At 43.2% G+C, this 22,193-nt stretch overlaps 1 protein-coding gene across 1 annotated transcript; it reads right to left on the reverse strand.

The window, feature by feature from the left end:
• Positions 1–1,135: 1,135 nt before the first annotated feature.
• Positions 1,136–21,881, reverse strand: LOC130277457 (protein SSUH2 homolog). Its single transcript, XM_056528129.1, has 11 exons — positions 21,428–21,881; positions 19,915–19,993; positions 19,682–19,811; positions 17,245–17,305; positions 16,753–16,877; positions 15,076–15,138; positions 11,974–12,056; positions 11,785–11,877; positions 2,684–2,789; positions 1,917–2,024; positions 1,136–1,468 (listed from the first exon to the last, which is right to left on the reverse strand). The coding sequence occupies exons 1-11, from the start codon at positions 21,879–21,881 to the stop codon at positions 1,328–1,330; spliced, it is 1,443 nt and encodes a 480-aa protein (XP_056384104.1). The 3' UTR covers positions 1,136–1,327.
• Between the last annotated feature and the right edge of the window lie 312 nt (positions 21,882–22,193).

The raw sequence follows: 22,193 nt of genomic DNA on the forward strand, positions 1-22,193 counted from the left end.
CCGCCCCGGTCGGTGATAGGCTGAGCCCACTGTCAAGGAGCTCTGGCCGGCTTCTTACATGACAGTGGGCTCAGCCTATCATCGGCCTGGGCGGGACATCGCTATGGCCGGTGATACGCCGACGGCTCTACAGCGTCCCCAGGAAGTGGAATGACATCAGCACTGCCGGACCGTGAGGCCTGTGCCAGACCAACGGGGGCTCGTAGGAAGGTATGTATGAGTATATTTTGTTTAGTTTTGAGGCCCGGACAGAAGAGTGTACCACTATAGATCTCCTTTAAGTCAGTATCCGTTCATTTGGTGAAAATACCGCAAGTCCCAGCAGGGCAACAGGGCTCCCAAGGAGTTACGCTACATCCTCTCACTTCAAACCAGACTATGCGTGTAATACCATCTGTACCCTGCTCAGTAAAGACATATCTGTAACCTGATGTCGGTGTGTTCCTTTACTCCCCGTGTCTGGCCCAGGAAAAGCTGTCTCCACCCTCAGACTGTATATAGGATTACGATGCCCTGGCATCACTAAGTGATAAGGTAAGTCTAACACCCCCTTGGCACCACATTTTTACTGCAGAAGGGGGGGGAATTTTAATTGGTATTAGGGGAGGGGCTTTGATATATTTTTTAAAACACTAATTTTACACTTTTTAAGGGGACTTTCATGTGTAATCATTAGTTTGCGATACACTGTTCAGTACTTTGTAATAACATAATCAGTACCATCAGCAATCTTCTTGTGCAGTCTGCCTAGGTAAAATATTGACCATCCTGCATGCCAGAGGAAGGTAAAAGACCTGCGGCCATCACTTGCACTCCTCAGATCCCCTCGCCGACGAGCTCCCCTCCGAACCCATCTCCATCTCCATTTTCCCTACAAATGCTATGATCGGCATTTATCATGGCATCTTAAGGGTTAGATGCTGATGTCCGCACGTAACAGTGACTCACTTTATAGCCCTGTTGTAAACGTACAGCACCATGCTCGAATTACCTTGCTGCAGTACATACCAGAATATCCCAAGGTGCAATAAAAAAAATATCCACTAGAGAACATAGACCACCATAAAATGCAACATATGATATTAAGGATAATTATAGGCGTAATACAAAATATAATAAATATTTATTTTTCCACCACAGAAAACCTAATGTAAACAAAATAAAGGAAGGTTTCTACAATAATATTCTACATATATTAGAACAGAATTTTGTGCACATTTTACTTGTGGAATATACCTCCTGTGTTTTTATGTGGAAGACAAAACAAAAAAAAAAAACATTAAAATATGAGAGAACACACGTAGCAATAGGTAACTGCCAAGGGAGGTCACATGACCGCGCAGCAGCACTTCTCAGGGTAATTCTTTACATACACCTTCTTTTCCTTTCCATAGACAAAATAGTTTAATTGATTTCCTTTCCAGATGTAGTACACCTTGGTGAGAGGAATAAGTTCAATGATCTGCCTCTGGAGGGATGGAAAAAGCCTGTTATACTGACTGTATGGATTATAAAATCTTAAAAAGTGAACCTACTATCACAAACCAAAATTCTTTGCTGCCAGTTACCACCACTAGAGGCGATCTAACACCTAACCAGATGAATAGTGTTTATTTACATTGTTATAGAGATCGCCCTCTAGTGGTGCAAACAGGCAGCTATGATTTTTATCTAAGTCTAGAGGGCAAAAGAGGAGTGCTGCAAACATTTTAATGGTAGGAACACTTTATAGAAAGGTCAGCAGACTTACTACTAAAATCAGAGCTGCCCGTAGCTGGGACTTTTAGTTCTTCACTGCATCATATGATGAGATTTTAACAATTTATGAATCGGTTATTTACAAAGCCCCCCCCCCCCCCCCCCACACTCCACAAATACTACCAGCCTGCAACCACATACAACACCATGACATATACCTGTCTTAGAACACGACATGAGGAGGAGAACTGGGTGCGGTGTTGCTCCAAAGCATTCTGAGAAGCCCAATTTATAGAGGAGTCTGGGAAATCTGCCAGTGGAGAAACCTAAATACGTGAAATCAATAATAAGTTAAATCACAATTGAAATCTTTATCTCACTCAGTACTGTTGGAGGACCCTCCTTCCATTCATTCTGCACTGCTCTCCTGAAATACTCTGTGCTGCTGAAGAACCCTGCTCCTATCACTGCTCCCATCAATGTAACATTCTTTGGCCAAATACATAATCAGCAGTCTCCAGTTAAAGGGGTACTCAGGTGGAAAACTATTTATATTTTATTTATTTTTTTAAATCAACTGCTGCCAGAAAGTTAGAACAGATTTGTTAATTACTTCTATTTAAAAAAAAAAAAAGATCCTTCCTTATCAGCTGCTATATACTACAGAGGACTTTGAGTTGCTCTTTTCTGTCTAACCACAGTGCTCTCTACTGACACCTCTGTCCATGTCAGGAACTGTCCAGAGCAGAAACATATCCCCAAAGTAAACTACTCCTACTCTGGACAGTTCCTGACATGGACAGAGGTGTCAGCAGAGAGCACTGTGGTCAGACTGGAAAGAACTATACCACTTCCTCTGGAGCATACAGCAGCTAATCAGTACTGGAAGGAAGGATTAAGATTTTTAAATAGAAGTAATTGACAAATCTGTTTAACTTTCTGGAGCCCGTTGATTGCCCCCATAGAATGTATCTGGGTAGCTGACCGTCAACTGTTCATCTGTAAAGATCCGCTCTCCATGGACATTTTTGAAGAGCTCCGAAGAGAAATCAGAGTTATGATCCACTATATATTGGTATTTATTATTCTTCCTGCAAAAAAAAAAAAAATTAAATACACAGATCTCATAGGTAATTCTAAATGTTATATCCTAATTCTAAATTATATAAAACTGAGTTAAAGACAAAGAAAATACTTGAAAATTTGGTTTCATTTAATAGTGAATAATTATTGTACGGTGAAAAGTTCTCTCTTAACAGACTGTGTTTCAGCTGCTCTTCATGATCAAGATCTCTGCTTGCTGTCAGTAAATGGTAAAATTCCTGTTTACATTCAGACAATTTTGTAAAGACCTAATATGTCTGAAAACAATGGGATAAAAAGCCCCCTGTGCAGCCAAAACCTGGAAGTGAGTGAGTACAAGTTTTATTAGAGGGGTCCTTTTTTATTTAGGTGGGGAAAAAGGGTTATTGGGGGAGATTTAACAAAACCTGTGGAGAGGAAAAGTTGCTGAGTTGCCCATAGCAACCAATCAGATCGCTTCTTTCATTTTTCAGAGGCCTTTTCAAAAATGAAAGAAGCAATCTGATTGGTTGCTATGGGCAACTCAGCAACTTTTCCTCTGGACAGGTTTTGATAAATCTCCCCTATTGTTTTGGTGACAAATTTGTCTGTGCATTGTGAACACATGGTAGGGAGTTTTACCACATGGGGCATGTAGAATAGGGCTTTTACTGTGTGGGGTCTAAAAGGGGCACTATTACTGTGTTTGTGGACACGGAGATCATTATTACTGCTGGTACAGATGTTTAGCCCGTAAACCCGTTCAGCTGCATAAGGGACATAAAATGGGCCCCATTCCTGGATGTGGGTGCAAAACAAACCCTATTACTCTATCAAAACGACATCATCCATGTGTGATGCCACAAAAGGGCCATATATAACTGTATCTCAGTGTTTCCCAGCCAGGGTGCCTCCAGCTGATGCAAAACTAAAACTCCCAGCAAGCCCGGACAGCCGAAGGCTGTCCGGGTATGCTGGGAGTTGTAGTTTTGCAACAGCTGGAGGTACCTTGGTTGGGAAACCCTGCTGTATTTGTAGTGTGTGGTATCCCGGTACCGTATGGTATACAGTAACCCCCCCGACATGCGATGGCCCCGACATATGATAAAATCGACATACGATGGCCTCTCAGAGGCCATCGCATGTCGATGTCAGCATCGACATACGATGCTTTTATATGTCGGGGCCATCGCATTAACTGCTATCCGACAGCGCAAAATGCTTAAGCTGCTGTCGGATAGCAGTTTAAGCATCCCGGACAGGTTCACTTACCTATCCCCGCTGCTCCAGGTCCACTTCGGGATCCTCCGGCATCTTTTGCATCTCCTCCAGGGTCCGGGCCTCGCTTTCCGGCATTGTTATTACGTCGCTACGCACGCCGTGCCAGCACTGCAACGTAATAACGTCACCAGAAAGCGCGGCCCGGACCCTGGGGAAGATGCGGAAGAAGCCGGAGGATCCAGAAGAAGACGCCGGAGCAGCGGGACAGCATCGGGAGCCCCTGGGACAGCATCGGGAGCGGTGAGGACGCGATCCGGAGTGGCGGGGACAGGTGAGTATAACTTCCTATACTTTACATTGCATGAATCCCTCAACATACGATGGATTCGACAAACGATGGGTCATTTGGAACGAATTACCATCGTATGTTGAGGGACCACTGTACCGTACCTTGTATGGTGGTCCCCAAAGTCAGAGTTACTTCGTTCCAGTAGCATCCTCCTGATGGGATAGCCCCTAGTCACCTCTTCCTTCTTTAACCCCTTAAGGACGCAGGACGTAAATGTACGTCCTGGTGAGGTGGTACTTAACGCACAAGGATGTACATTTACGTCCTGTGCATAACCGCGGGCATCGGAGCGATGCCCGTGTCATGCGCGGCTGATCCCGGCTGCTGATCGCAGCCAGGGACCCGCCAGCAATGGCCAACGCCCGCCATTAACCCCTCAGGTGCCGGGATCAATACAGATCCCGGCATCTGCGGCAGTGCGCGATTTGAATGAATGATCGGATCGCCCGCAGCGCTGCTGCGGGGATCCGATCATTCATAACGCCGCACGGAGGTCCCCTCTCCTCCCTCCGTCCGGCTCCCGGCGTCTCCTATGGGGACTATTCAAGTGTAAAAAAAAATGTGAAAAAAATGTGAAAAATCCCCTCCCCCAATAAAAAAGTAAAACGTCCGTTTTTTCCTATTTTACCCCCAAAAAGCGTAAAAAAAAATTTTATAGACATATTTGATATCGCCGCGTGCGTAAATGTCCGAGCTATTAAAATAAAATGTTAATGATCCCGTACGGTGAACGGCGTGAACGAAAAAAAAAAAAGTCCAAAATTCCTACTTTAATACATTTTATAAAAAAAAAAATTATAAAAAATGTATTAAAAGTTTTTTATATGCAAATGTGGTATCAAAAAAAGTACAGATCATGGCGCAAAAAATGAGCCCCCATACCACCGCTTATACGGAAAAATAAAAAAGTTAGAGGTCATCAAAATAAAGGGATTATAAACGTACTAATTTGGTTAAAAAGTTTGTGATTTTTTTTAAGCGCAACAATAATATAAAAGTATGTAATAATGGGTATCATTTTAATCATATTGACCCTCAGAATAAAGAACACACGTCATTTTTACCATAAATTGTACGGCGTGAAAACGAAACCTTCCAAAATTAGCAAAATTGCGTTTTTCGTTTTAATTTCCCCACAAAAATAGTGTTTTTTGGTTGCGCCATACATTTTATGATATAATGAGTGATGTCATTACAAAGAACAACTGGTCGCGCAAAAAACAAGCCCTCATACTAGTCTGTGGATGAAAATATAAAAGAGTTATGATTTTTAGAAGGCGAGGAGGAAAAAATGAAAACGTAAAAATTTAATTGTCCTTAAGGCCAAAATGGGCTGAGTCCTTAAGGGGTTAATTTTATGATGTTTACATGTATATGTAATTATATATTTAATTGTCTATATAGTGTCGCAGGACCTTAGGTCACATTACTAATGTTAATTCTATTAAGGTATGTTGAAGGACCTTCCTAGGTCACATGTGTGGTCACATGTCTAGACCATAATTCCTTGTAAAGTGAATGACAGATGGTATGGACCAATGAGCTCAAGGTCAGTCCCTGCCCATATAAGGGAGCTGCCAGCCAATCCTCGCTCTCTTGTTCCTGCACTGCAAAGCAAGCAACATATCTCTCTTGGGTTCAACGTACTGTAGCGTGTGGCATCCCACTTTGTCAGGCCCCTAGCGTGCTCATGTCAGTAGTGTGTTTATAAACACCCAAAACCCATCCCCATGGTGATACTAAACAAACATCGCAATAGGTAAGGAAAATTAAAAAAAACAACACAAACTTACATGTGAATTATAAAAAGGTACAGCAGGTTAATAGTAATACTACTATTTCATTTCTATCATTTAAGCCTAGCCGGCCAGTTGCGCTAAGTTTAGTGATCCATCTGGCTTCTTTTAAATAATAACTGCTGATGCTCTCATCGGAGGATCAACTCGCTCTAAGGCTGCAAATTTTAATGCTTTTGGATCACCATTATGTACATCATTGACATGCATGATCAACCTCGTCGCTCCCACACCATGTGGTAATAGATCTGATATGCTCTCTTATACAATGAAATAATGGGCAAATCATTTTTCCTATGTAGAAAAAAACTCATTGGCAATACAGGGTGTAAACGACGTAACTTTATCTGCATGTAAGCAGTTGGTTAATACTAATCCTTTCTCCTCCCAAAATGATCTCTTTTAGCTTGTAATTGTAGACACAAAAATATTGGTAATATTATTAACCTTTTAAGAACAGTCTTAAGCTGCATTCACACCACGTTTTTGCAATACAGTTCCCGTATCAGGTTTTTGATGAAAAACTGATTCCTCAAAACCGGACTAAACTGTATCAAAACGTGTGTACAAATTTTAACCTGTATACGGTTAAAAGATTATGTCCGGTTGCATCTGTTTTTTTTTTAAGAAAAATTCGGGTCTATGGTGACCCGATGACCCGGAATAGAAGGGATCGCGGGTGTCCATGACACCCACGATCCCACTGAAGCGATAGGAGGAGGAGGTGACCCCTCCTATCCCTGTTATTGGTCATCAAGACGCGATGACCAATAGCAGATCCGGGGCGGGGGGGCTTTACTTTCAGTTTCCCCGTCCTGCCCACTCACAATAGGCGGGGCAGAATGGGGAAACAACAGAGAACCGGCGCCAAAGTCCACTCACCCATCAGCGGCGGCAGCGGGCGACGATCGACGTAAGAAGAGGACGGCGACGCAGCTCCGTGGATCCTACGGAAGCCGGTGAGTTGCTTAGCAACATCTGGAGGGCTACAGTCTGAGACCACTATAGAGTGGTCTCTAAACTGTAGCCCTCCAGATGTTGCAAAACTACAACTCCCAGCATACCCAGAGAGCTGTTTAGGCATGCTGGGATTTGTAGTTTTGCAACAGCTGGAGAGATAATGTTTGAGACCACTGCACAGTGATTTCCATACTGTCGCTCTACAGATCTTGCAAAACTACAACTCCTAGCATGCCCACATAGCAGTTTGCTGTCTGGGCATGCTGGGATTTGCAGTTTTGCAACATCTGGAGGTCCACCGTTTGGAGATCACTGTGCAGTGGTCTCTAAACTATAGCTCTCCAGATGTTGCAAAACTGCAAATCCCAGCATGCCCAAACAGCTGTCTCGGCATGCTAGGAGTTGTAGTTGTGTACCTCCAGCTGTTGCATAACTACATCTCCCAGCATGCCCTTCGGCAATCAGTACATGCTGGGAGTTGTAGTTATGCAACACCTGGAGGCACACTGGTTGGAAAATACTGAGTTCGGTAACTGAAGGTTTTCCAACCAGTGTGCCTCCAGCTGTTGCAAAAGTACAACTCCCAGCATGCACGGTCTGTCAGTACATGCTGGGAGTTGTAGGTTTGAAACAGCTGCAGGTTTGCCCCCCATGTGAACGTACGGGGTACATTCACACGGGCAGGTTTACAGTTAGTTTTCTGCTTCAAGTTTGGGCTGCGGCAAATTTTTCACCGCAACACAAACTCCTAGCAGTAAACTCACTGTAAACCTCTGCCAGTGCGAATGTACCCTAAAAACACTACACTACCACATAATAAAGAGTAGAACACTACATATACACCCCCTTACACTGCGCCCCCCCCCCCAATAAAAATGAAAAAGTATCGTACGGCAGAGTTTCCAAAACGGAGCCTCCAGCTGTTGCAAATCACCAACTCCCAGCATTTCCGGACAGCCACTGACTGTCCAGGCATGCTGGGAGTTTAGCAACAGCTGGAGACACCCTGTTTGGAAATCACTGGCGTAGAATACCCCTATTTCCACCCCTATGCAATCCCTATGAAGTCCTCAAACGCGCATGGCGCTCTCTCACTTCGGAGCCCCGTCGTATTTCAAGGAAACAGTTTAGGGTCACATATGGGGTATTTCCGTACTCGGGAGAAATTGCACTACAAATATGGGGGGCTTTTTTTTCCCTTTTACCCCTTACGAAAAGGAAAAGTTGGGGTCTACACCAGCCTGTTAGTGTAAAAAATTATTTATTATTTTTAAGCCAACATGCTGGTGTTACCCCACACTTTTTATTTTCACAAGCGGTAAAAGCAAAAAAAAGACCCCCAAAATTTGTAACGCAATTTCTCCTGAGTACGGAAATACCCCATATGTGTGCGTAAAATGCTCTGTGGGTGCACAACAAGGCTCTGGAGTGAGGGCGCACTATGCACATTTGAGGCCTAAATTGGTGATTTGCACAGGGGTGGCTGATTTTACAGTGGTTCTGCCATAAATACAAAAAAATAAATACCCACGTGACCCCATTTTGGAAACTACACCCCTCTCGGAATGTAACAAGGGGTATAGTGAGCCTTAACACCCCACAGGTGTTTGACAAAATAGTTGGATGGGAAAATGAGGGGAAAAAAATGTTTCGCAAAAATGCTGGTGCTACCCTACATTTTTCATTTTTACAAGGGAAAATAGGAAAAAAGGCCCCCCAAAATTTGTAACCCCATTTCTTCTGAGTAGGAACATACCCCATATGTGGATGTAAAGTGCTCAGAAGAGAAGGAGCGCCAAAGGGATTTTGAAGAGAAAATTTGTCCGGAATTGAAGGCCAAGTGTGTTTACAAAGCCCCCATAGGGCCAGAACAATGGACCCCCCCACATGTGACCCCATTTTGTAAACTACACCCCTCACGTAATATAATAAGGGGTGCAGTGAGCATTTATGCCCAACAGGTGTCTGACAGATTTTTGGAACAGAGGTCCGTGAAAATGAAAAATAAAATTTTTCATTTGCACAGCCCACTGTTCCAAAGATCTGTCAAACGCCAATGCAGTGTAAATACTCAATGCACCACTTATTAAATTCTGTGAGGGGTGTAGTTTCCAAAATTGGGTCACATGTGGGGGGGCGACTGTTCTGGCACCACGGGGGGCTTTGTAAACGCACATGGCCCCCCGACTTCCATTCCAAACAAATTCTCTTTCAAAAAGCTCAATAGCGCTCCTCCTCTTCTGAGCATTGTAGTGCGCCAGCAGAGCCCTTGACGTCCACACATGGGGTATTTCCATACTCAGAAGAAATGGGGTTACAAATTTTGGTGGTCATTTTCTCCTATTACCTCTTGTAAAAATCTAAAATTTGGGGAAAACACAGCATTTTAGTGAAAAAAAATTTCTTCTTCATTTACACATCCAACTTTCACAAAAAGTCGTGAAATACCTGTGAGGTGTTATGGCTCACTGTACCCCCTGTTACGTTCCTTGAGGGGTGTAGTTTGCAAAATAGTATGCCATGTGTTTTTTTTTTCTTTTTCTTTTTTGCTGTTCTGGCACCCTAGGGGCTTCCTAAATGCGACATGCCCCCCCAAACACCATTTCAGCAAAATTTGCTTTCCGAAAGCTAAATGTGACTCCTTCTCTTCTGAGCATTGTAGTTCGCTCGCAGAGCATTTTACGTCCTAACATGGGGTATTTATATACTCAGAATAGATGGGGTTACAAATTTTGGGGGGCATTTCCTCCCATTACCCTTTGTAAAAATGATACATTTGGGGGAAAAACTGCACTTTAGTGAAAAAAATTATTTTTTCATTTACACATCCGAATTTAACGAAAAGTCGTCAAACACCTGTGGGGTGTTAAGGCTCACTGGACCCCTTGTTACGTGCCTTGAGGGGTGTAGTTTCCAAAATGGTATGCCATGTGAGGGTTTTCTGCTGTTCTGGCACCATAGGGGCTTCCTAAATGTGACATGCCCCACAAAAACCATTTCAGCAAAATTCACTCTCCAAAATTCCATTGTCGCTCCTTCCCTTCTGAGCCCTCTACTGCGCCCGCCGAACACGTGACATCCACATATGAGGTATTTCCTTACTTAAGAGAAATTGGGTTACAAATTTTGGGGGGGATTTTTCATCTATTACCCCTTGTAAAAATTAAAAAACTGGGTCTACAAGAACATGCGAGTGTAAAAAATTAAGATTTTGAATTTTCTTCTTCACTTTGCTGCTATTCCTGTGAAACACCTAAAGGGTTAACAAACTTTCTGAATGTCATTTTGAATACTTTGAGGGGTGCAGTTTTTATAATGGGGTTATTTATGGGGTATTTTTTAATAAGAAAGCCCTTCAAATCCCCTTCAAAACTGAAGTGGTCCCTGAAAAATTCCGATTTTGAAAATTGTGAAAAATTGGAAAATTGCTGCTGAACTTTGAAGCCCTCTGGTGTCTTCCAAAAGTAAAAACATGTCACCCTTATGATGCAAACATAAAGTAGACATATTGTATATGTGAATCAATATATAATTTATTTGGAATGTCTATTTTCCTTATAAGCAGAGAGCTTTAAAGTTAAAAAAAAAAAATGCAACATTTTCAATGTTTTCATCAAATTTGGGAATTTTTCACCAAGAAATGAGAAATCAGCTTTGTCAAGGGTTCAGAGGCTAGCTAGGTTAGCCTCTGAACCCTTGACAAAGCTGATGCATTCAGCGAAACGTCGGGGAGGCTAGCCATTTTTTAATACAGCGAGCATTGCATCTGAGTCCACACAGCACGTAGTAATACATATATGACTATTAGTGCTCAAGATATAAAACACAAACAAGCATTACAATAATTAGGAGGTACTAACCCCTTACAGTCAAAAGCACCGACAGCGCTGATAATTTTAACTTGTGTGTCCATAGGGTATATTTTAAGAGTTGCAATAATAAAGATTTAGATTTTATTAAGGGGGGTTTCTTGTAAGTGTTTTCCCTGCAAGGGGGTCACCCCTTAAAGGTTGTTCTTCATTGATTGCCCTGGAACCTCAGGGATCCTTGTTTGTTTTATATCTCTGTCTGCTGTCACTATCTTCAGTCAAGTCAAGTCTATTGTAGTCAGCATGGCTGTGCTAAAGTCTGTACATGTCACTGCAAGTCCCAGCAAGCTGCAAGGTCCCCTGTGTTACTGGTCATCTCTCTCTGGGATCCTGGCTGAGCTGTAAAGACTGTACCATCAGTCTACCTCAGTAAAGCTACCGTTAACCCTGACCTGGCCTTGGACTCTTATTTGCCCTGCCTAACTAGGACCAATGGGGGGGGGGCTACCGTTCGGGTGGTTCTCGGTAAAACCACACCCTGGCGTCACGAACATTTAGGGGGTTAACACCATCTGCCCCTGGGCTACAACATCTGTCCCAGACGCCTCACATCACACCCCCGTGGCTCACCACAGTAATATTGGGTTATAGTCTGGTGGCAATATTTTTCCATTTTACAATGTTATTATTGCTAAACTATCAGTTTCTTTACACCACTGAAGATTGTCTTCTCTGACTACAGCTGTAACATATTCCCAGTTATGAGACCATTCAGATCTGTACACGGAATGTTCCCATCACTGCAAGCAGAGATATTGCATATGCTGAAGTGATTTAGCTTTTTTTTGCCCATAGGACTCCTATTGTTTCTGTGTTATTAGGTCTTTACCAGGTGATGTTCAGCTGCATGTATTTCAGGATTTGTCCCTTCCCAGCACAGGTAATGCAGTTCTGAGCGACCATGTTGTTACACATCCTACAGCTGCAATGGAGGGAGAAGGGGATATAAGATAGAACATGTTATTGTTGGGAGTTGTAGCGTCACATGTTACAGAAGATATTAACAATGTTTAGTTACCTCTCAGCGCCGCTTCCATAGCACTGCTGACACATCTCCATCTGCATACGTCTCCCAGTCCCATTACACCACATACACTGAATCTGCAGCATGAATAGGAAAAGCTGTGAAAAAATGCTTTTCCCTCAAGGCCTCATATGAAGTATTATATCCTCTACGTCTAGATGAAAGAAGGTTTTACCATCATCACAGACCGGGATTCTTTACTGTAAGAGCAGTGAGACTATGGAACTCTCGGCCACATGATGTTGTGATGTTTGACTCACTAAAAAAGTTCAAGGTGAGCATGGATATTTTTCTATAGAGTAATAACATTATTGGTGATACTAGATTTATGGGGATAGAACGTTGATCCAGGGATATATTCTGATCGCTATATTGGGGTCAGGAAGGAATTTTCCTCTGTCATGGGACAATTGGGATCAGCCTCTATTGGCATTGCCTTCCTCTGGATCAACACAGTAGGGTTTTAGGTTAAACTCCATGAACTCTTGTCTTTACAAACTATGTTACTATATGTGCATTTGGAAATTTTTCTGCTAAAAAAAAAAAAAAAAAAAAAACGAGTCTTCCCCCATCATTCTGCACTCAATTTCCTCATAATGACAAAGTGAAAATTGTGAAAAATCAGACCCTTTGTTATGTCACTTGAAATTTAGCTTTGGGGGTTCCCATTTCTCTTGATCATCTTGATGTTTCTACACCATGATTGGAGGATTGTGGGAAATTTAGTTAATTGGACCTGATATAGAATAAAACATTCCTGTCTATGTAAAAGGTCTCACAGCTGACAATGCATTCTTAGAACAAAAAGCAAACAACGAGGGGGGGGAAATAACTGCCTGTAGGGCTCATAGACAGGATTGTGTGGAGGCACAGATCTGAAGAAGGGTACAAGAAAATTTCTGCTGCACTGAAAGTTCCCAGGAGCACAGTGGCCTCCATCAGGGGCGTAACTATAGAGGTAGCAGTCACATCGGGGCCCTGGTGCCTAAGGGGTCCCCAAATCACATCTGCCCCATAAGAGACAAGTAGTATAATTTGGCATACGGGGCCCTATTACAGATTTTGCTAAAAGCTACACCTCTGGCCTCCATAATTCTTAAATGAAAAAGTTTGGAATAACCAGGATTCTTTCTGGCAGAGTGGCCAGAAAAAAAAAAAGCCTCTCCTCAGTAAAATAAAAAAAAAATTTAAAAACACACATGACAGCCTACTTTAATTTGCAAAGCAAGCACCTAAGAGGACTGTCAGACTCCCAAGAAGTAAGATTTTCTAGTCTGATTAAACCAAAACTGAACTTTTTGGCCTTTGTTCTAAGCATCATGAAAGCATCAATACAGTTAGGCATGGCGGTGGCAGCTGTAGGGGTGGTTTTTTTTAGTGGCTGGGAAAGGAACACAGAATTGATGAAAAGCTAAATGAAGCAAATAGCAGAGATATTCTTAATGATATATAGTGCTCTGGACCTCAGACTGGGACAAATGGTTTTCTTCCAACAAGACAATGATCTTTCTGCACTTAGTACCCCATAATAAATAGTAAAAACAGAATCTTAAAACTCTTTGCTAGTTTTTATTCTGCAGATCCTCTCCAGCTTTGTCAGGGAGAATGGGAACTGTGGGTGGAAGCTATTTTTAGGTCTCTTCAGAGATGTTTGATTGGGTTCAAGTCATGGTTCTGGCTGGGCCCCACAAGGACATTTTTTTTTTAATGTCACAACATAACAAATCATTGTATATTGCTTGTACACTGTAAGAAGCGGAACCTGTAGCACTCACCTTGGACACCAGTTGATGCGACCAAAGACTTCTTTATTAATGGTGCAGATAGTACAGTATAGCAGGGAGGTGGATGGATGACACAATGGGTGGGTTCTGCCTGTGGGCGACGGTCCGTATCGCACGCCTTGCGCCTCGTCAGGCCCCTCCGGGGCCTGACGGAGCGCAAGGCGCGCGATACGGACCATCGCCCACAGGCAGAACCCACCCATTCTTGTGTCATCCATCCACCTCCCTGCTATACTGTACTATCTGCACCATTAAAGGAGATCTGTAGTGCAATATAACTATCCGAAGGATAGGGGATAAGTTATAGATTGCGGGCGGTCCGAGCACTGGGGCCCCCCGGGATCTCCTGGACAGGGCCGCGGCAGTATGCTGGAAAGGGGCGTTCTGTCCCTGCATGACGCGTCGCCAACACGCCTCCTCCATGTACCCCATAGAGATACATGGAGGGGGCGTGTCTGCCGCGGCTTTCTGCTGGGGTCGAAACTTCACTTCCTGCAGACTGCCGCGGCCACGTCCAGGAGATCCCGGGGGCCCCAGCGCTCGGACCCCCCGCGATCTATAACATATATAAATTACTTTGCGTTGGAATACTCCTTTAATAAAGAAGTCTTTGGTCGCATCAACTGGTGTCCAAGGTGAGTGCTACAGGTTCCGCTTCTTACAGTGTGCATGTTCTATGCTTTTTCTTCGCTGTGAGCATCGCAGTCAGACACACACAGGACAGTTCAGTTGCTTGGATATTATCCCGGACAGGAGTATCCTAGGCTATTATAATCGAAGCAGTGCCCGGCTATGCATTTCTGGTTGCTATATCAATGTAAATTGCTACCATCTAAAATTTGTGAACAGAGGGAAACATAACATTACTTGTGCTAACCTAAAGTTACTTGATTTCTTACACTCCAATCACATCCAGAGCTGCATTCACAACTACTGGATTCCTGAGCTGCAGCCAATGTTAATTGAATGTCTTTACAGACCATGTTCTACTATAAATGGTGGCATATGCTCACATCAAGCACTGTACAGTAAAACTACAATTTCTCAAATGTACAGTACAGTTCTTAACATTGTAGAAGATCAATTGTGCTGTACCTGCCAGAAAAAATTGTTAATGTGGCTCTGGATGTGACTGGAGTAGAAAATAAGTCAAGATCAAAGCTTGTGTATCAATAGAACTGCTGCATCTAGTCACAGATTTGGGACATGTCACCATTTTCCCACTATGAGATAAACACATAGCAGTGTGTAGATCCTCTGGGCAACGCTGACTATGTTTTCATACACTCTGTGACGGTTTGGTAAGACGCACCCGGGTGGTCCCATGGCACTTCAGACACATGTTCTTTCCCATCCCTTTGCATTGTGAGCAAGCCTGAAGAAGGTAAACACAAGAAGAGAAAACATTATTAAAACGGTAATGAGAAACCCTGGGCAGGGGTTTGTAGATACAATGGGGGGGGGGGGGATTTATAATTGTCTGTATATCTTTCTACCCCCGTTTGCCTGGGCATATGTCATGTGTACTTCCCTCATATTTATAAAAGAGGTGCATGTTCTTCATAAATAGCAAAGTAGTTTAGATGTAGACAAGATTCCAAGTGTGGTCCAGGCTGATGTAAGATTGCACAAAATTTCTTGAGTTTGCCATAAAAGTCAACACAATGAACACAAGATTCCAGCAATCTCAGGACTAGGCAGTCACTAGACTTAATAAATTCCAACAGTCCGTAAACTAGATATGTTGTCCTGGATGAAGATCCTGCATTAGGATATGTTTACACACTGCAGATTTTCAACTTGCACTGAGGCATATCCGCCATGTGTGAACATACCCTCATACCAGTCCAACATCTAAAACTTCAATACTATGTTAGTCTGGCTCTTAAGTCTCCACATTATTAGATGTTCTATGTAAATGGGAGAAGTAGATGCCACAGGATCAGTCTTTACTATTCCAGAGGTAGTATATGTTGTACATGTGGTGGCCCAGTACGGGATGGTGTTTCCCCGTACCTTTCCTGTCCTGTCAAGCAGTGTCCCCAGGGCCCCTTGCAGTTGTTTCCCCCATGTAAATATGTTGTGTATTATATTGTTTGTTGTACCATAGGTGACCTATGGGCTCCCTGCTAGTCCCCCCCCCCCCCATATAAACCCTGGGTGGAGCTAGCTTCTCTCTCTTGTTCCTGAGGTCCAGTGCAGTCAAGCTGTCTTAGTGTGTGTGTCTAGAACATTGGAGGCCTCAAGTCAAGTCCTGCAGCCACAAGTCACGTCCTGCAGCCACAAGTCACGTCCTGCAGCCACAAATCAAGTGCAAAGCAAGCTAAAGGCACAGTCCTGTCAGTCAAGTCAAGTCTTCTGTCTATGCAGCGTGGCCTGCACTAAATTCTCCTGTCTACTACAAGTCCCAGCAAACTTGCGAGGTCTCTGCATCACTGGTCACCCCCTTAGGCCCTGGCTGTACTGCATAGACTGTAACAAGAAAGGAAAGTCCAGCACTGCAGGTCCAAAGCAAGGAAGCCGTTTTATTGTATAAGAACACACGGACACCAAACGTGGATCACAAGGTCACTTGTGATCCACGTTTGGTGTCCGTGTGTTCTTATACAATAAAACGGCTTCCTTGCTTTGGACCTGCAGTGCTGGACTTTCCTTTCTTGTCAAGTTTGCATTTATACGTGGAGTCCACACGTTTCCGCGCACTGAGACGAGGAGTGGTGAGCTGGACACTGCGTGAGTGTGTGCATAGACCGTAACAACTGTCTACCCTCAGTAAAGCTACTGTTGTCCTTAACTTGGCATCTGTGTCTTCATTGCCCCCGTGCCTAGCCCAGATCCAGTGGTATACCTTCGGGTGGTTAAGGCTAAACCATGCCCTGGCATCATGAACACAACGGGTTAATACCATCTGGCCCTAGGGCAAACAACATCTGCCCTGCACCACACAGCCCGCCATTACCACATACCCTCCTTATCCCTGGCTCTGTACCTTCACAGAGGATGTATTAGGAACTTTCAATTTCTGAGTCCCATCTTTGAACATTTCAGGTACAGCAACTGGGATGTCCGAAGGCTGGAGAGCAGATCTAGCATGCATAGAATCCACATGCTGACCTATGGGACAAACAATACATTACACAAGAGGAACCACTGCAGCTTTTGCTGATACCTCAACACTGCCACTGACAATATTGGAAGAGGATAGCTACATTAAAAAATGAGCATTTTTTGCAGCCATTAACACTCAAACTGGTCTGTGTAAAGGCTACTTTTAGCAAGCCATATAGTCGATCAGTGCTAATAAACAAGCAAAAATAAAAGTATTGGAAAAATGATTGGAAGAATGACACCTTACAACATGTCAGTTTATGAACTGGGTTCATTAAGGTCCACGTACTGATCCCTATGCTCTCTGTAGCATATCTGATCACACCTCCTATTGCTATACTTCTCCTCTCTCAGTTTCATCAGGAGTACTGACCTGTATATGTTTCTGTTACCCATTCACAAGTCCGTGACTCTGTAAAAGTTTCCAAGGAATACTGCAAATAAAAATACACACAAAAGATCAACAGTTACAGTTATTGTTACAGTAACAATAGGACTTTATACAGTAGCGTAAGAGTTGCCATTGTGAGTTGAGAAGTCCCTTAAGCCATTTCCCATCACCACAGTAACGCTGACTGGGTTATAGCTGCATAGATGAGTCCCTTATGATGTGCGTGGGCAGCAACTGGTGGTACAGTACCAAGCTATGAAGAATACTGAGGAGTATGGACCTGCAGAGTCAACAACCCTCGTGGCTGCCACCTTTGTACTCCATTATTTTGCCTGCTCTAGTGCGCCTCATCAAGGAAATATAGATCAATAGACAGTATAGAAGAATTACAAGTTATAATTTGATAGCCTGGAGGAGTAGGGTATATGGGGTGTAGCTGTGCGGTGGCTAAAGGGTGTCTGGTTAACCCTTTCTATTAGTGACGCCAGGGTAAAGGGCTCCTCTGTAATACTTGTCCTACCGCCACCCTTCCCAAGAGCGATAGGGAGGTATAGAATAAATGAATGGAGAGTTTGCTGAAAACAGTCAGAACTTTACTTTAGATTTTATGCAAGCTTCATAACCGGAACAGTCTCTATACATACAAAGTCTCTTGGAGATTGACAGTGGTTGGGACCTTAAGCGTTTTAGAGTTTGTAGACTGATATGCGCTGTTCCACTGGATTTAGGGGACTTAGTTTCAGTCCAGTAGTCACGCTAGCTTTAGCGGGATTAGTTTAGAACTCACGGTTTAGTTTAGGCTGAGGCCGGTAGGTTTTCTTGAGTCAGCAACCCAAGAGAGAGAATTGGCTACAGCTCCCTTATATGGGCAGGGGCTGAACTAGAGCTAATTGGTCCAATACTTCTGTCAATCACCTTCACATTGAACTATGGGTAGCATGTGACCCAAGGACCTCCAAAAAGGTCCTCTAAACATACCATAGAGGAATTAACATAGTCACATGACCGATGGTCCTGCGACGCTAACAAGGTAAGTATACTATACATTATATTAAATATACATTATTAAATATGCACATAGAAACATTATAAAATTAGAGTGGAAGAGAGGCGACTAGGGGGACCCTACCTGAACTTAGTAACTGACTTTAGGAACCACCATACAAGGTACGGTATGCAATACGGTACTGGGACACCACAATAAGATCACGACTATTAATGGGTCATCTAGAAGCATTAGATTCCTACATAACAGCATGTGATAAAGGTTTAAATCTCATATTTCTGCAGTTTGACAGAAGAAACCCTTGTAAGTAGTGGTAGTTTGGGGAAGGAAGCAAACTGAAGTTTGGCACAAAGCTTTTAAAATCTCCAACTCCAATAGACAATGCAGCCAAGGCTGGGTTCACACAGAGGTATATGTAGACATACTGGAAAAACATTATGCAGACATATACAGCAGTACACTTGCAGCGTGCCCATTAAGTTTAAAGGGTTTTAGGAAGCAGTCATGTATGTACATGAGGGTTTTGTAACTTGTATATTTGTAAAATGTTTCCCTCTGCAGGCTTCATCTCTAATTTTCAGTTTTCCCAGAGATGGTGGGTGAAGCCGTTGGCTGCCGGGCATGCTGGGAATTGTAGTTTTGCAACAGCTGGAGACACTCTGGTTGGGAAACACTGGTATAGTACTGTATATAGTGTAACATTCCGTGAGTTGGAGAATTGGTTGGATAAATACCGGCCATTGCATTGCTGGTATTTTTAATATAAAAATACAGGCAGAGTGGCCAAAATACCAGCTGTGCTGGTAAAATACCGGACAGGTGGCAACCCTAGACTCCAGTAGACAGTATAAGGGTGCGTTCACACTGCCATCTGTCCCCGTTTTTATATCCCCATTTCAGTTCCGTTCTTGCAGGCTGTAAACAGTTTAATAAGGGTTTTTAAAAAATCCCATTCATGTCAATGGGATTTTTTTTACAATCCGTTTACCTCCGTTTGTACCCGTCTGTGCTCAGTTTTTTTTTGACGGCAGACAAAACGGCACATGCTGAATTTTTTCTGTCAAAAAGATGGAAAAAAACAGAAGAAAAAATGGATACAGTAAATTTAACATTGAAGTCTATGGAAAACGGATGAGCCTTTAATGTAATCAGTTTGTATCCGTTTTTTTTTTTTTTACTGTTATAAAATTTTTATTTTTTTGGGTTAATTAACAAATCAATAACTGTTCCAAACGGATAACATCCGTTTGTATCCCTTTTTTTTTTTTTTTTTTAAAGTCCGTTTTTATTTTTGACGGGAGAAGAACGGGACGGGTCTAGACGGCCGTGTGAACGCAGCCTAAGTAAGCTGGGGTCTCTGATAATAGCAGCAGTAAAAAGCATGGGGATAGAGCAGCAGTCAGAGATGCTCACCCTGTAGGTGTTTAATGGCTGCAGTTCTTCAGTTATCATCTCTTTGGCCGGAGTGCCTCTATAGCAAAACTTGCTTTCACCATATTCCTGAAATGCTTGTTTGGCTGCAGCTTCAGTGATCAGCAGGGCCCTGCAGAGGAGATCATCCATTTCCCATGATCAAGTATAAGGGTCTTAGCCTGACATTTTTGCTTTCTACTATCCCTTTAGTTTGACATAGAGACTCCTCTTACCTGAGGTCTGTTTGTGTAGGGCAAGAGGGATCAGGAGACACTGAGGATTGGCCAGAAGGAGGTGGCTGACACTTCCCACCTGTAAAAATAGTAAGCACATAGCCCTTTATGTTATTAAAAGGTAAATCTGTATGCATGCAGAGTTCCCGATAACATTCAGCAGTGGTAAAAAGATGGGTGACTGCATCTATAGGATCTGTAACACCAGCAATATTGCTTAATCTATATGGGATTGTGGGAAAGTTATGTGGATACAGCTCCTAGAAATGTAAGAGAGGAGATTTGTGATAGCCTGGGGGGGTGTAGGGTATGGGGAGTGTAGCTGTGCAGCAATTAAAGGGTGTTTGTTAACCCTTGCTATTCGTGACACCAGGGTGAGGGTTCCTCAATAACGCTTTTCCTACCGCCGCCCTTCCCAAGAGCGATAGGGAGGTAGATAAGAAGAATAGATTGTCCACAACAGGAGAGTTTCTGAAACAGCATTAACGTTTACTGAAGATTTTCTGCAAGCTTCAATAATACAACAGTCTCTGAGTATAACAACAGCTTTTCCTTGGAAATTGACAAAGGTTGGACTTTAGCATTAAGAGTCTTTTAGTACTATGCGTTTCTCCACTGGATTTAGGGGTTAGTTGCGGTCCAGTAGTCATGCTAGCATTAGCAGGGATTTAGATTTGAACTCACGATTTTGGTTCTTTGAAAGTTGCGTAGCACACCGTCGTGTTAGTCCGGCACGAGAGCAGCAACCCAAGAGAGCGATAAATGGATGCAGCTCCCTTATATGGGCAAGGGCTGGGCTAGTGCTAATTGGTCCATACGGATGTCAATCACCATTACAGAGATTTGTGGGTAACACGTGACCCAAGGACCTCCTAAGGTCCTACAACATACCATAGAGGTTACTAGCATGGTCACATGACCGAAGGTCCTGCGACGCTGAACAAGGTAAGTACTATACATTAATATAGAATATATAATTATTAAATATATACATTTATTATCACTAAAGATAGACTTTAGGAGAGGCGACCAGGGGCTGTCCCACCTGAGGAACCCTACCTGAACGTAGTTACTCTGACTTTGGGGACCTCTACACTAGGTATGGTATGCAATATGGTACCGGGACACCACACATTTTTTCTGAAAAGAAGAACATGCTAGGAAAAACTAATCCATTGCATTAGTCTTCATGCAGAGCCTGAGGGGTGGAGCATGACACAGGGAGTCAAAGAAAGACCATATTATATATAATCTGTGTGTCACACTCCACACTTTATCAAAACCAGAGGAACAGTGTTGCGGTTGCCCTAAGCAACCAGACAGCCTCTTTCATTTTTAAAAAAAGGCCTGTGAAAAACGAAATAAGCGATCTGATTGGTTGCTATGGGCAACTGGTCAACTTTTCCTCTGCACAGGTTTTGATAAATCTACCCCACAGTATCTGTTTTACTTGGACTGTTTCTACTTAAAAATTACTTTACCACTATATGACCTCCATGACACATGTACTTACCATCAATAACAGCCCCGTTCCCAGGATCAGAAGCTCTGTTGCAGTTCTTGGTGACCACTGCTCTCACTTCCACCGTTGGGCAATGCTGGGAGGTCACGGTTGTATCTGGGATGGCTTGAACTGGTTTGTTGAATGTCTGTACCATGCCTGAGTTTCCATTGACCACAGATGGTTTAGTTTCCACTGAGATGGGAGGATGAAGCTGCTCTATGCCAGCACCAGTGTTTGCAGGTGTGACAACCAGAATGGGCACAGTGCAGCCCTGACTTCCAAGTGGGGCATTTTGAGATAAACCACTGGATGTGCCCATGGCTTGAGGAACCAGTGCGACTTCCGAGTTGGATTTAAGAGGGCTCAAATCAATGTCAACGAAGTCTGATTTGGTGTGAGATGGAGTCAAGGCCATCCTTACAGGGTCTGGGGAGCAGAGGTTATACCATAATTCATCTAGCATTATATGTACAGTTTATTGTAAGTAGACAATTGCACATATAGCAATTCTATAAATAAATAGCTATCAACCTATGGCTCTTCAGCTGTTGGAGAACTACGACACTCTACTGGTGTTAGGGCATTCTGGGAGTTTCCCGACCCCTGGAGTGCCACAAATTGGTGACTATGGGGGAGATTTATCAAAACCTGTGTAGAGGAAAGGAGTCTACAGTCAAATCCAGACAGATTTGGTTTCAGGCACAATTATGGGCCAGGGTGTTTTTGTGCCAGTTTTTCCATCATATTTTGAGCCGCAGCCAGAAATGGATTCCCA

The sequence above is a fragment of the Hyla sarda genome, chromosome 6, assembly GCF_029499605.1.
Source record: "Hyla sarda isolate aHylSar1 chromosome 6, aHylSar1.hap1, whole genome shotgun sequence".
Classification (NCBI taxonomy): Eukaryota; Metazoa; Chordata; class Amphibia; order Anura; family Hylidae; genus Hyla; species Hyla sarda.